Source organism: Pongo pygmaeus, chromosome 2 (genome assembly GCF_028885625.2).
Source record: "Pongo pygmaeus isolate AG05252 chromosome 2, NHGRI_mPonPyg2-v2.0_pri, whole genome shotgun sequence".
In the NCBI taxonomy this organism is placed as follows: domain Eukaryota; kingdom Metazoa; phylum Chordata; class Mammalia; order Primates; family Hominidae; genus Pongo; species Pongo pygmaeus.
Genome location: NC_085930.1, coordinates 94,993,609 through 95,008,163, shown reverse-complemented (window position 1 = coordinate 95,008,163; position 14,555 = coordinate 94,993,609). Strand labels below are relative to the sequence as shown.

Here is a 14,555-nt window from a genome sequence, read left to right as displayed (position 1 = left end):
CCATGCCTGGCTAATTTTTGTATTTTTAGTAGAGATGGGGTTTCACCATGTTGCCCAGGTTGGTCTCGAACTCCTGACTTCAGGTGATCCGCCCACCTCGGCCTCCCAAAGTGCTGAGATTACAAGTATAAGCCACCATGCCCGGCTGGCAATTTCATTCTTTTAGTTGATATTTTGGTATTTATCTGAATGTCAAAATATCTTGTTTATATTGCTGCTTGTTGATGGTTCAGTTTGAGATATTATCCGTTGATTCTTCATTCAAAAGGTAAAGATTTATATTTATTACCCCTTCTCTTCACTCCTACCTCCCCTTGTTCCCATTCTTCTTCCTCCTGGCCTTCGGGCCTCCCAATATAGTTATAATTTTGGCCAGACCAATATTTAGTATTGACATTATGATGACTGTGTGTCATTAAAGCATTGGAGATAACTGGGATACTGTATCCAATGTAATCCTTTCTTGATGATCCCCAACATCATATGAGCCCCACCACCAATTTAATGTCCCCCTGCCCCCTTGTGGTCTCACTTCATTCCTTATCCACCTGAAATTCCATGTTCTATTACTCTCTCAAAAATACATTCAACAGGCTGGGTGTGATGGCTCACACCTGTAATCCCAGCAATTTGGGAGACCAAGGCAGATGGATCAGCTGAGGTCAGGAGTTTGAGAGCAGCCTGGCCAACATGGCGGAACCCTGTCTCTACTAAAAATACAAAAATTAGCCAGGTGTGGTGGTGTGTGCCTGTAGTCTCAGCTACTGGGAAGGCTGAGGTGGGAGAATCACTTGAACCAGGGAGTCAGAGGTTGCAGTGAGCCAAGATCGTGCCTCTGCACTCCAGCTTGGGCAACAGAGCAAGACTCCCATTCAAAAAAAAAAATATATATATATATACACACACACACACACACACACACACACATTCAACAATTTTTCTTGCTTTGTCATACCTGTTTAGCAAAACGCATACCTCTTTGTCTTTAGTTTTCCACCCACTTTGTGCCCCCACCTTTGTAGCTATACATGGCTGGAAAAAACAATCATAACTGGTGTAATAAGGGCTCAAGTGGGCCCTGATTGCAGCTCAGCAATTGTATTACATTGCTGTATTTACTCATTGTTCATTTACTCTTTCCTTTTCTTAGGTAGTTATTTCATACCATCTCTTTGATCCTCAGATTGACACTATCCACCTTTTCCATTTCTTTTGCGTAGATGGCTTTACATCGTATTTCACTGATGAAGTGGAAGCAGTAAGAGAATCTGTGTAAGTTCCCACCCTTGCATTTATACATACAACGCCTTCTCTCTTCAGGCTCTCAGCTCAAGCCTCAGTCCCTCCTTGTCTACTAGATGTCTTTTCCTCTTGCATACTGGAGAACAACATTCTCCTGCCTTTCTCCAACAACATCAAAATTCCCCTCTCAGGAGTAAAAAGTTAGTGGAAATGCCCTTCTTTGTTTTTACTGTAGGCCTGGCTGGTTGCTGTCAAAATGGGCAAGTTCATGAAAAAGTGGGGAAGTGGTGCTGGTCCTGGCTGGATGCTACTCTGGACGCAAAGCCATCATCATGAAGAACATTGATGATGGCACCTCAGTCCATTCTTACAGTCATGCTTTGGTAGCTGGAATTGACTGCTGTCCTCACAAAGTGACAGCTGCCATAGGCAAGAAGATCTCCAAGAGGTCAAGGATCAAGTCTTTTGCAAAAGCTTATAGCTACAATCACCTCATACCCACAAGGTACTCTGTGGATATCCTCTTGGACAAACTGTCATCAACAAGGATCTCTTCAAAGACCTTGCTCTTAAACACAAGGCGTGATGGGAGGCCAAGATCAAGTTCAAAGAAAGGTACAAGAAAAAAAAAATCCCCTCTCTACTGGATCATTTCCATCAGTATACAAACAGACAGTCATTTCTCCCATCTTAAACACAAGCTTTTGACTCTATTTCCTTCTCCATCATCTTGGCTCCCGTTTAGGACAAAACTCCCTGAAAGTGTTATGTGTGTTTATGCTTATGATTTCCAATTTTCACATTCTCCTGAACTGGATCTGTTCATGTTTTTACTCCCACCACTCCACAGAAATAGCTCTTGCCGCGGTTACTTCCTTATTATCTTTTGAGGGTCTCAAGACTGAGTACTTGGACCTCTTCTCTTCATGTACTCCTTGTGATATTCTTCTCAAGGCTTTAAATACCAACCATATGCCAATGACTTCCAAACTTATTCCTCCAGTGTCCCCTGCTTACCAACATCTGTACTTGGATTTCTGACAGGCTCTTCAAAAGTAATGTCTCTGAACCCAAACTCCTTCCTGTCCACCCTGCCCAAACCTGGCCCTCCTGTAGTCTTCACCATTTATGGTAAATGGCAGCTCTGTCCTTCTGACCAAAAACCTTGATTCTTCTCTTCTTTCTCACCGTACATCTAATCTGTCAGCAAATTCTGTTCTGCCTTCAAGATATATTCAAACTTCAACCACTTCCCACCACCTCCAGTACTATCACTGCTCCAATCCACTATCATCACTCACTTGGATGATTGCATTAGTGATCCAGCTGATCTCCCAGCTTTTCACTCTTAGTTCTTAATATGGCAGCTGGAGTGAGCCTTTAAAAATATACATCAGATTCTTCTAGGTTGTGTCTATCCAATGCTCAAAACCCTCCCATTCTATCCCATGCTCAAAACCTTCGCATTCTCTTAAGTCTTTGCAATGATCTACCTTACCGTCTCTTCCCACCCCCTACTGTACTCCCTTAACTCTCTGCCCTCTGCCCTCATTTTCCACCACAGTCATGCCATTCCTGCCCCTGTGGCCTCTTCTGTGTTCTTTGGATGGATATGCCAAGCACACTCTGATCTCCAACATTTGTACTGTCATGTACTGCATAATGATGTTTTGGTCAATGATGGACCATGTATATGATGGCAGTCCCATGACATTATGATAGAGCTGAAAAATTCCTATTGCTTAGTGATTGATGTTAGAATTGGCTACAGTATTCAGAACAGCAACATGCTTTGCAGGTGTGACCCTATGAGCAATAGGCTATACCATTTAGGCTTGTGTAAGTACACTCTGTGATGTTCACATGATGACAGACTCACCTGAAGACACATTTCTCAGAACGGATCCTCCAGTCATTAAGTGATGCATGACTGTACTTATGTTCTGTCTGTAATGCTCTTTCCCTAGCAGCCACAACAGCTTCTCCCTACCTTCTACCCAGGTCTTTCCTTAAATGTTACCATCCCAGGGAGGCCTTCTCTGGCCTACTTAAAATTGTAGCTCCCCCTCCTCCCTACTGACCCCCAGCATTCTTTCCCCCACTTCCTGCTATCCTTTCTTTCATGGTAGGTATTACCATTTCACATGGTATACAGTGTGACTTATTTTGTGCATGTGTGTGCCTGTCTCCTCTCCTCTAGTCTGTAGGCATCTGTGACCCTTTTTCATCTGAAACTCGTATCCTTTATTTGAGGAATGTTTTCTTGAATTATTTTATTAATGATTCGCTTCCTTCTGTTTTCTCTGTCTTCTTTCTAGACCTGTTCTTCAGATGATGAACAGCTAAGATTGGTCCTCTTACTTTTTAAAAGTCCTCCTTTTTTTTGTCTTTTTGCTTTCTTGCTGTGAGATTTCTGCAACTTTATCTTCCGGTCCTTACACTGAGTTTTTCATTTCCACTATCATTTTTTAACTTCAAGGAGCTCTTTTTTTAGGTTCTCTGAATATTAGTCTTAAATAATGGCCTTCAGCTTTTTATTTTGTGGTTGCAATACCATCTGTTAACTCTGAGATATCACTGTTTTTTTTTTTAAGTTTTCTTCTCCCTGCGGATTCTCTTATGTCCTCTGAATTGCCTTGTTCTTGCTTGTTTTGGTCTCCATCTTTTATGTTAGGGGCATTCTTCAGGTGTTTGGTGATCCCTGAGTATCTGATCATAGCTAAGAGCAAAGCATTAACTAGCTGATTACAAACTTGTGGCTATGCTTGCTAATATGGGGTTCACTATGGAGTGAATTGGGTGGACCACTGGGGGACTCTGATGTCAGTGTCTTTAGCTCCTTCTCCTTGGGCTGGTCAGATTCTCCAGAGAAGGATCATCTTATCATCTTCTTGCAGGGTACTAGTCTGGCTGCCAGTTTTTTAGGAACCAGTGGGAAGAAAGGTTCGGGGGAGGGAGGTGTCAGCATTTGGCCTATAAAGAACCCTGTTTTCTGAAGGGTAGCCTTATTATCAACTGTACCTGATGCTCCCTAGTCCACAGACCCTCTATTTACCCTTCTGCCAGGGCAGAGTCAAGGAAAGTCTTAACATTACTCACAGAGGCTAGGTGTGCTAGCTCATGCATGTAATCCCAGCACTTTGGGAGGCTGAGGTAGGAGGATCCCTTGAGCCCAGGAGTTCAAGAGCAGCCTGGATAACATAGAGACATCTCTTTCTCTTTGTGGGTTTATGCCTTTTAAAAAATTTCAGTCCATTCACTGATGTTTTAGTAGGGTTTCAGGAAAGAACAGAAGTAAATGTATATGTTTAATCTGTCATCTTTACCTGGAAGTCCCCCCAGCTGAGGTTTTATGACCGCTTAAACAACTAAGAACGGTTTGGGTCAGTTAACGTTACAGAGAGCTTGTTCTTGGCATCCTTAGCATACTATGCCGCCCTTCAGTTTTCATCTCAGAAATCTGAGGGAGATAGTGACTAATCAAGGCAGGGAACTGTGACACCAAACAGTGATATGCATAGAATCTGTTATGTGCCTAATTACCCTGCAGCAGTAAGGCTACTTAGGAACCATCATGGCAGTAAATCAATTTCTGGATTTGACGCATGAGTAAGTTGGCAGATTGCATCTGGGCTGTCTGTCTTGTCTTGAATTATAAGTTTCTGGAGCCAAGGCAAGCACTTAGAAATGCTGTTTGCAAATTTAAAAAACATGCTTCTAGGGTGTTAAGGTAATCTTTTGTATTTTATCATCACCTACAACCGGGACTAGAACATTATTTTCAAGTGCTTTTAAATTCTGAGAGTTTCAAAAAGATGGACACCCTTGGGCTTGAACTGTGCAGTACTTAATTATGCTCTTAATAGTTTTCACCACTGGATTCGCTGTATTAGGGAAAGTTTTATACCTGGGACATAATTGTGTCAAATGTATTTTTGACAGTTTTTGATGATTTAACTGAACAAACTTTTTTTTTTTTTTTCTTGAGATGGGGTCTCACTCTTGTCGCCAAGGCTGGAGTGCAGTGGTACGATCTTGGCTCACTGCAACGTCTGCCTCCCGGGTTCAAGCGATTCTGCTGCCTCAGCCTCCCAAGTAGCTGGGATTACAGGCATGTGCCATCACACCCAGCTAATTTTTGTATTTTCAGTAGAGACCAGGTTTCACCATGTTGGCCAGGCTGGTCTCGAACTCCTGACCTCAGGTGATCTACCTACCTTGGCCTCCCAAAGTGCTGGGATTACAGGTATTAGCCACTGCGCCTGGCCTGAACAAACATTTTTTTGACCACCAGCTATCTGTTACATGCTATGAGTAGTCATAAAGGGCATGTAACATATTGCATACTGTTAGAAATAAAAGGAATTTGGTCTAGTTTTTTAAAAACCTGTCTTAAAAATCTTATTTTTAAAAAATTACAAATCTTTTAGAGACAGGGTCTCACTATGTTGCCCAAGCTAGTCTTAAACTCTTTGCCTCAAGTGATCCTCCCACCTTGGCCTCCCAAAGTGCTGGGATTACAGGTGTGAGCCACTGCTCCCAGCCTCTTTTTTTCTTTTTATTAGTCTTGTTGCTATGAGAATTGTTGGAGATCCTAGGAGTCACCTCTAACCCCATGCAATAGGTATCATATTTTCTGCCCAGTGAGGTCTCAAAAAGATTATATTCTCAAATTAGTCCATTTTTTTTTTATCTTATGGACAATGGTAAATAATTTGCAATGTTTTCTTTTCTTTCCTTTTTTTGAGACAAGGTCTCACTTTGTTGCCCAGGCTGGAGTGCAGTGGTGTGATCATAGCTTACTGCAACCTCAACCTTCTGGGATCAATCAATCCTCCTACCTCAGCCTCGTGAGTAGTTGGGACTACAGGTGTGTGCCTGATTCATTTTTTGTATTTTTTGTAGAGGTGGGGTTTTGCCATGTTGCCCAGGCTTTTTTTTTTCTTTACTGTTTTCATTTCTATTTTTTCTAGGACTCTGATCAGGTTGGGCTTTGGTTTTGATATGTTTTTAAAGCAATCGTTTAGATTATAGAATAATAGTGTGAAAGCACTGCATTAGTATTTCATTGATCATACATGGCACTGCATTAATGCTGCATTTAAGAACTTTTGTGTTATTATTTTATAAATCAATATACGAATTACAGAGTTTAAAAAAAATTTTCATCTTGAAGCTGAGGGAGGATTAAGGTAAGTTTACTAAATTTGTTAAGAATTTGCTTAAGCACATTCAACAAAGACAACGATGTGTTCAAAGTATATAATACCTCAACCTTAACCTTAACATACAGGTTAAGAGCTCATGCCCAGGGGCCAGACCTGAGATTGTACCCAGCCCCTCCTCTGGCTGATTGTGTGACACTGGGCAACTCCCATCAGCCTGAATTTCCTTTCCAATAAAATGAGGAGATTAATAGTACCCATTTCAAAGGGCTGTAAGGATTAAATGAGATGTATGTAAAAGCCTTTGGCACAGGGCCTGTCACATAAGTGCTCTTTAAAGGTTAGCTATGCCTGGGCACGTTGGTTCACACCTGTAATCCCAGCACTTTGGGAGGCCGAGGCAGGTGGATCACTTGAGGTCAGGAGTTCGAGACCAGCCTGGTCAACATGGCGAAACCCCATCTCTACTAAAAATACTAAAATTAGCTGGGCATGGTGGTGGGCACCTGTAATCCCAGCTACTTGGGAGGCTGAAGCAGGAGAATCACTTGAACCCGGAGGCAGAGGTTGCAGTGAGACAAGATTGCACTACTGCACTTTAGCCTGGGCGACACAGCAAGTCCCTGTCTAAAAAAAAAGAAAAGAAAAAAAAAGTTAGCTATGGTTGAGACTATTATTAGCACATTAGCACATATCATTCATATGTAGCATGCTTCATTTTATTGATTTTCCTTAGATACTATTCCTATTTCCTTGACAATGTAAAGAGTTCAACTGAGGTAGCTAATTTATTCTTAAGTATTTTTCCCATTTTTTTCTTTCATTAATTCATAATGCTTTATGCTGGTGTAATGATAATAGGGTGTAAACCTCTCCAGGGCTGTTGCTACTCTGCCCATTAGCAAGGTTTTGGAGTTGGAAGTGACCTGTGAACAAGGGGGTAGGGTTATTCTCTGAAGGCTAACATGGTTTGAAGCTCTGCCACTCACCGGATCAGGCGGAGCAGGTCCAGGTAGGCTGTTCTTGCCATGTCCACTTGGTCACCAGACAGGAAGGCGTCATGGAGAAAGTCACCCGAGTTAGTCAAGATTCCGTGTATGGCATGGAGGTCACAGAGGCGCTTGAGCACCTGCTGAATCGCTGGTTCATTTTCTAGTTTCTCCAGAGCTTCTGTAAAACCCTTCACAGTGACATAGTAGCAGTGCGCCTACAAAGACACAAAGATATGTTCTCCTGATTTCTGGTTTTCTACTCCAGAAGTCACCCTGGAAGCGTGGCAAGATGGCTGGAATAAACTTGAGGCAGGATGTGCTTCCCAGCAGGCTGATGAGCAGCCGCCTTTTCTCCTAGCTCACTCTCGGTCTGATCAAGGCATTTTGATGTTGTGTATATGTGTGTGTGTGGAGGCGGGGGTGGGGGGGACTGGTGGGCTTTGAAAATGGCCCTTGTTTTCTTTTGCTTGGAGCGGTTTCAAGTAGGTTGGAAAGTGGAGAGAAAGAATACAGGCATATTGGAGGCTGGCCTGGGGAAGGTGGAGGACAGCACCACTGTTCTTAAGAAATTAGCTATTTTAAGGCTGGGCGTGGTGGCTCACGCCTGTAATCCCAGCACTTTGGGAGGCCAAGGTGGGTGGATCACCTGAGGTCAGGAGTTTGAGACCAGTCTGACCAACATGGTGAAACCCTGTCTCTACTAAAAATGCAAAAATTAGCCAGGCATGGTGGTGCATGCCTGTAATCCCAGCTACTTGGGAGGCTGAGGCAGGAGAATCACTTGAACCCAGGAGGCGGAGGTTGCAGTGAACCAAAATCATGCCATTGCACTCCAGCCTGGGCAATAAGAGCAAAACTCCATCTCAAAAAAAAAAAAAAAATAGAAAAAAAAAAAAAAGAAAATAGCTATTTGTTGTCTGCTGTGTTCAAGTCAGTGGTGTGTGTGTGTGCACGCACATGTGTGCACCATGGGGTGAGAAAATAAAGTTTCAAGATATATCTGAAATTTATTCCAGCTAGAGTATAAACTCCTTAAGGTAAGCAGTGCTGTTATTTAGCCCATATGTAATGGTCTGGCTGTGGCAGTTGTTAAAATAATACTTTAATACCAGCTGGCAAGTGTCCACTGCCATCAACCCTGTGAGAGCCCCTCCTGCCAGATGGACTCCTTCCCGAAGACCCCCTCCTTCTCTCCACAGCCCAGCAACTAAAGGATTAATGTTTGACCCAGCAGGAGGCCTTCAGGACCTTGCTTCCCCTAGGGCCGAAGTCCATTTTGATTGGTTGGTGCCTTGTCCTACTGGTTGTAACATATTTTGAACAGTCCCCATCTCGTCAAGACAAGCACACACAATTATTTTGTCAGGTAGGATATATGAGTTCTATAAGGGCGAGCGAGGAAGAGAGTGCTTCTTAATTGTTTTTTCTGAGATGGAATCTCACTCTGTCACCCAGGCTGAAGTGCAGTGTTGCGAACTTGCCTTGCTGCAACCTCTGTCCCACTGGGCTCAAGTGATTCTCCCACCTCAGCCTCCTGAGTAGTTGGGACCACAGGCACACACCACCATGCCCAGCTTTTTTTTTTTTTTTTTTTTTTGTATTTTTAGTAGAGACGAGGGTCTTGCTGTGTTGCCCACACTAGTCTCGAACTCCTGAGCTCAAGTGATCCTCCTTCGTTGGCTTCCCAAAGTGCTGGGATTACAGGCATGAGCCTCTGGACCTGGCCCTGCTTCTCAGTTTTTTATGTGCATATAGATCACCTGGGGATCTTGTCAAAATGCAGATTCCAGGGCAGGGCCTGAGACTGTGCATTTCTAACAAGGTCCCCTGTGATGCCCATGCTGCTGTAGTGATTTTCAGTAGCAAGACTTAGAGTGTCTTGGGGGTTTGGCTGGGCACGGTGGCTCACACCTATATCCCAGCAATTTGGGAAGCTGAGGTGGGCGGACCACTTGAGGTCAGGAGTTCGAGACCAGCCTGGCCAACATGGCAAAACCCTGTCTCTACAAAAAATACAAAAATTAGCCAGGTGTGGTGGTGCACACCTGTAATTCTGGCTGCTCAGAAGGCTGAGGCACAAGAATCGCTTGAGCCTGGGAGGTGGATGTTGCAGTGAGCTGAGACCGTGCCACTGCACTCCAGCCTGGGTGATGGAGTGAGACTCTATCTTAAGAAAAAAAAAAAGTGACTTGGGGGTTCAAAGGAGTTCACCCAGGCGGACATGAGTTGGGGGGAAAGGTCATTCCAGGCAGGGGGAGCTTTATGTGCAAAAGGCTGTACTTTCAGGAAGCTGCAGGCAATTTAATGAGGCTGAAGTGTGGTGGTATAATGAAGTTATGATGGGGAACCATGGAGGTTAGGGTGGACTCATACCTGGGGCCCAGGTCAGTGAAGGGCTGTGAATAACATGGTCAGAATTTGTTCTGTGGGACCAGGAGTCTTCAGCTGGGCAGTGACCCGATCCACTTTCTCACTTGGAAAGAACTTGTGTTTCCTAGGGGGCCCTCACACAGGTGCTGACAACTCCACTTTTCCATTCAGACATGGTGTGCTCACAGCCATGCTAGGCTTGCAGCATTTGGCTGTGGAAGGTGAGCAGATGTGCTGTGTTGCCTCTGCTGGCTCCAGTAGCCTTTGTTGCTCAGACTGGGTCCAGCTTGGCAGAACTGCAGACCCACACTCCTTTTCCTGTCCTAATCTGAGAGCCACATCCTCAAATGCTCAAGGCTCTGAGTTGAGGAGTGGAGTGATGGAGAGCTGCCCAAGGGCCTGGGCCTTAAAAAGCAGGATGAGGATCAGAGACAGAGGTGACCTCTACACTTTGGGGAAGGGCTGAGCTGAACCTTGACCCCACGCTCTGAGCACAGTGAACATTATTTACATTGTGTGTGTTGGTTTAAATCTTGCCTCCTGTCTAATTTGGGGTTGGGGGTGCGATATATAGCACTTATGTGCTAGCTGCCTCTCTAAGTTTTACCCATTTAATCTTTATTAGAATCCTACAAAGTAGGTACTATTATTAGCTCTATCTTGCAGACAAAGAGACTGAGGCTCTGAAAGATTAAGTTTTTTGCCCAAGGTCATGGCTAGGAAGTGGTAGCAGTGAGATCCACACCAGGGCTGTATTCCTAACCCTGTGTGGCCAAAGCCACAGGAGACTGAGGCTGGATTATAATGAGGCCAGCATTTGTTCCCATGGTCCTGGAGACTGACATCTCTTCTGGTCAGAGTCTGAATTATAGGACCACAGCCTGACAGAGCCTAAAGGGCTCTTCCATGCCCCTTTGTCTACAGACAGGGAAGTTAAAGCCCAGAGAGGGAAGGGGCTGCTTGAGGTCACACAGAACTGGGACCAGAATTTAGCCCATGGCTCCCCCTTGTCTACTCTTCTGTCAGTATCATCCCCCCTTCCCTCAAGTTGTAGTTATCTCTACCTGCACATTTATGGTTTCCAGATGGGGCCCAGTTGGGTGCTGAAGCTTTCTGTAGACTAAATAACCCCACAAAGCACAGAGAGTACAGAAAGCCCTATCCATTATGACCTTGGAAACTCAGCTGGGGCACCACCTCCCCAGGAAGCTGTCAGGGACGTGTTCTTCCCCTGCAGGCTGGCTGGCTGTCACCCTCCATCCCCCCAGAATTTGTTGCTCACCTCAGTCACTCATCACACCTTCAGTGGTGTGGGAAGGGAAAGCATCTAGACTCAGCTATTTCCTACCTCTGGGACCTAACTCTTGAGTTCTCTTTCCTTACCCTTGAAGTGGAGATAATGTCAGTCTCCCTCCCAGGGCTGTGTGGATTAAATGAAGTAACCCTGGCAAGCAGCATCTGGTCCATTTGAAGGCAGGCCATAGGTTTGGAAAATGGAAGAGTGGATAATGGGCGGCTGTGGTTCCTGTTTTGGTGATCCAGTGAAAGCAGGAAGCCTTGGCTCACCCTCTGTGTTGACAGGACAGTTAGCACAGCAGGGGGTGCCCCTGCTGTAGGCTGAGCAGAACTGAGGGCTGCAGAGGCAATCCCAGCACCTGTGGTGTGGTGGAGGTGGTGGGTCACGTGGTGGTGCTCAACGTCCAGCCTGCCTGACCAGCCCTGTCCCACGAGGGCCTCTGCAGCCCTTCAGGGCTCTCCTGTTCCAAGGCTGACATTTTCTGGGTCTGAGGCCTGAGGATTGGCGTGATCACTTTAGTTTTCCAGTTATTGGCAGTGCCAGAGTCCCAGCTGCCAAAGCTAGAACTTAGGACTTGTTCTTACCTCTTTCCCACCCCAGCACTCTGAGGCCTGTCCCTGCCTTCTTCCCCCTTAGCATCTCTGATCTACCCACTTGTCTCCAGGCCTTCTGCCATGCTCATGGTCAGGACCACCCTCAGTCCTGGTTCAGACTTGCTCCTTTCTAACTTGCTCCCGTTCATTCCATCCCGGGCAACCTGCATGATTCTTCCAGAATGAAACTGATCACTTTACCCCACCTCCAAACAAACTCAGCAAAGACATTGCAATGAAAACAAAACCCCAACTTTTCACAGTGGTGCAAAAGGTCAGAGGCCTTGCCTGTCTCTCCTTCTCCCCTTGTCTCAGTCCTTCTCCTTAGGTCCTCCTTGGGAGATTTGCACTTCCTCCCAAGCACACCAGGATTCTTCTTGCTGCCTCCTTTTGCACGCGCAGCTCCCTTTGCCTGGAAACTTTTCTCTCCAAAGCTGCCACCCCACCCTTTAGCTGGCTAATTTCAGCTTATCCTTGAAGTCTTAGCCTATATGCCACTTCTTTTGGGAAGCCTTTCTGACTCCTCCAGGTGGGCAGAAATGTACCTGCTCTGGGATTCCATAGCAGCCTGTATTTCCCTGTCATGGTGCTTCCTTGATTGTAGCTGTGCATGGGCCGTGGCTTCACTGTTGAGCACCCAGCTCAGTGCCCAGGGCAGAGTGGGTGCTCAAATATTTGCCGACCGACTGTGAATTATGCACAAACACAGAACGAGTGGAAATTGAATCAGACATCCAAGGATTGCCTGTGGGGCTAAGGGGAGACTTGACCTGCTTTTCTATCTGGGAGGAAATATTTGAACAACCTGAAGCAAATCCAATAACACTGCCTCATTACCTTTTCCCCTAAGAGCTGCCAGCAGGATTGCTTTGGAGTTAAGTCCTTTAATTAAAATACCCTGGACTAAAGCCTTGGAAGTGAAATGAGGGCAGCCGCCGCTGAAGCAGAGTTGGGGAATAATGGCAGAGCCCGGATTTTCCCAGCAGGGTAGCCTGCCTGGGAAGCAAAATGGATCCCTTTCAGCCTCAGCTGGCAGGCGCTCACCTTAGCAGCCTGGAGGTGTATGACAGTGGTCTGGTTCCAAGCCTCGTGCTGGTCAGCTCCAGATTGCATCAGGGTCTGTAAATGCTGCACTGAGTCCTTTATGAGCCTGAAGGCCAAAGCAAAAAAGGTTCAGCTTCCTGACTGAGTGGAAAAGACAACTGATGGGCTTCCTGTGGTCCCTCAGAAGTAAAAATAATGCCTGTTTATTGACCACTTATATGCCATAAAGCTAAATGATTGATATTTATTATCTCTTTAACTCTTTTAAGGGCAGGCACCCCCCAGTTTGCAATGGGGAAAACTGAGTCCAAGAGAGGTTAACTAATTTGTCCAGGGTCACACAGCTAGTAAGGAGTGGAGCCAGGATTTTGACTTGTTGTTAATCGCCATGTTATAAAGCCTCAGGGCCACAGGCCAGGAGCTGTCCCCTATTTCTAATGCAGATTCCAGCCTCACACCAGTATGTTCAGGCCTTTTTGTTGACTGACGTCCTATGGCCTGAGCAAGGAGAATGGTTTTTCTGTAAAGGCTAGAGAGGCCCGTCAGTCACCTAGCCTGCTGCAGGTTCTACCCAAGGGACCTAAAAACAAAAAGAGAAAACCAACCTTTGTCCTGCAAACCACTAAATTAGTCGTTTGCCATTTTTATTAACCTTTAATCCCCTCTTATTTTCTGTTCCCTGTCCGTCCATCCATGACCTTTAGAATTTGTGTGTAGAGCAAACTGTTTATTAAGCAATATGTTTTTTGCTTTGTCACGGAATAGATAAGCAGATGTCACACTGAGTTTCAAGCAAGGAGAAATACCATGACACTTTAATCACCTCGAGCAGCCTCATTTTCCCCTCCTCAAATCTCCCAATTGAAATGTTAGCTCTGTGAGGTCTGGGGTGTTTATCAGGCCTATTTACTGATAGTTCCCTAATGCCTAGAACAGTGCCTGCCATATTATAGGCAGTTAATAAATATTTTTGGAATAAATAAATGAATGTTCCAAGTTGCTTGTGATCTTGAAATAACTATTAACCATCCCTGGGACCACAGGTTGGGATATAAGTCCTCTTATTATATACTGAAAATATGTTTTTCCAGTTTGTTTTTGGTGTTTCATTTTTATTTTTTTATTAAAATTTTTTGTATTTTTGGTAGAGATGGGGTTTCACCATGTTGCCCAAGCTGGTCTCAAACTCCTGAGCACAAGCAATCCGCCCACCTCGACCTCCCAAAGTGCTGGAATTACTGGTGTGAGCCACCATGCCCAGCCTGTTTTCGGTGTTTTAATTTGGGGGCAGGGTTCAGAAGGTTTTCTTTTTAGGTAGTTAAACCTCCATCTTTTCCATGGTGGTATGTGTGTTTGGTCAGGACCTCTCTATTCCCAGCCCCTGGCATATTTGTTCATTCCTAACACATAGTAAGTACTGAACAATATTTGTTGAATGACAGAATGGATGAGTCCTTGGTTTTGTCCATGTTCCCTGGAGCCTACTAGACCCTGGAAATAAATGAGTTCTGTCCCGTGGTGTAGTCATATTTTCAAAAACTATTTTTAGATTATGGGATATTTCAAACATATGAGTGAGTATTGCTTTATTTATTGGTATTTGCATATCAATACATTTGTAGTATTTACATATGGGTACATTCGTTGTATTGCAAATCACCATAGGACCCTAGCTAGAGATTTGAAAAATATCTCACTGGCCAGAGGTGTGATGTCCTTCTCCTACTGTGACCAGGATGGGGAAGTGACGGGGGTCCGTGGCTGAGGGGGGGACATCCCCTCTGTCTGCCCATGGTAGCAGGAACTGAGAGGACCGGGGAGGCTAGGCATGGGGTGCTTTTTAGAACTGAAT

General features: G+C 45.0%; 1 protein-coding gene across 3 annotated transcripts in view; it reads right to left on the bottom strand.

The window, feature by feature from the left end:
* ACOX2 (acyl-CoA oxidase 2) overlaps nucleotides 1-14,555 on the bottom strand; it is a 32,160-nt gene that overhangs the window by 4,623 nt on the left and 12,982 nt on the right. For all 3 annotated transcript variants that reach the window (XM_054479614.2, XM_054479612.2, XM_054479611.2), the window contains exons 12-13: nucleotides 12,704-12,809; nucleotides 7,397-7,614 (exon numbers count right to left, since the gene is read on the bottom strand). In XM_054479614.2, the coding sequence (XP_054335589.1) occupies nucleotides 7,397-7,614; nucleotides 12,704-12,809 (324 nt within the window). The remainder of the gene's footprint in view (nucleotides 1-7,396; nucleotides 7,615-12,703; nucleotides 12,810-14,555) is intronic.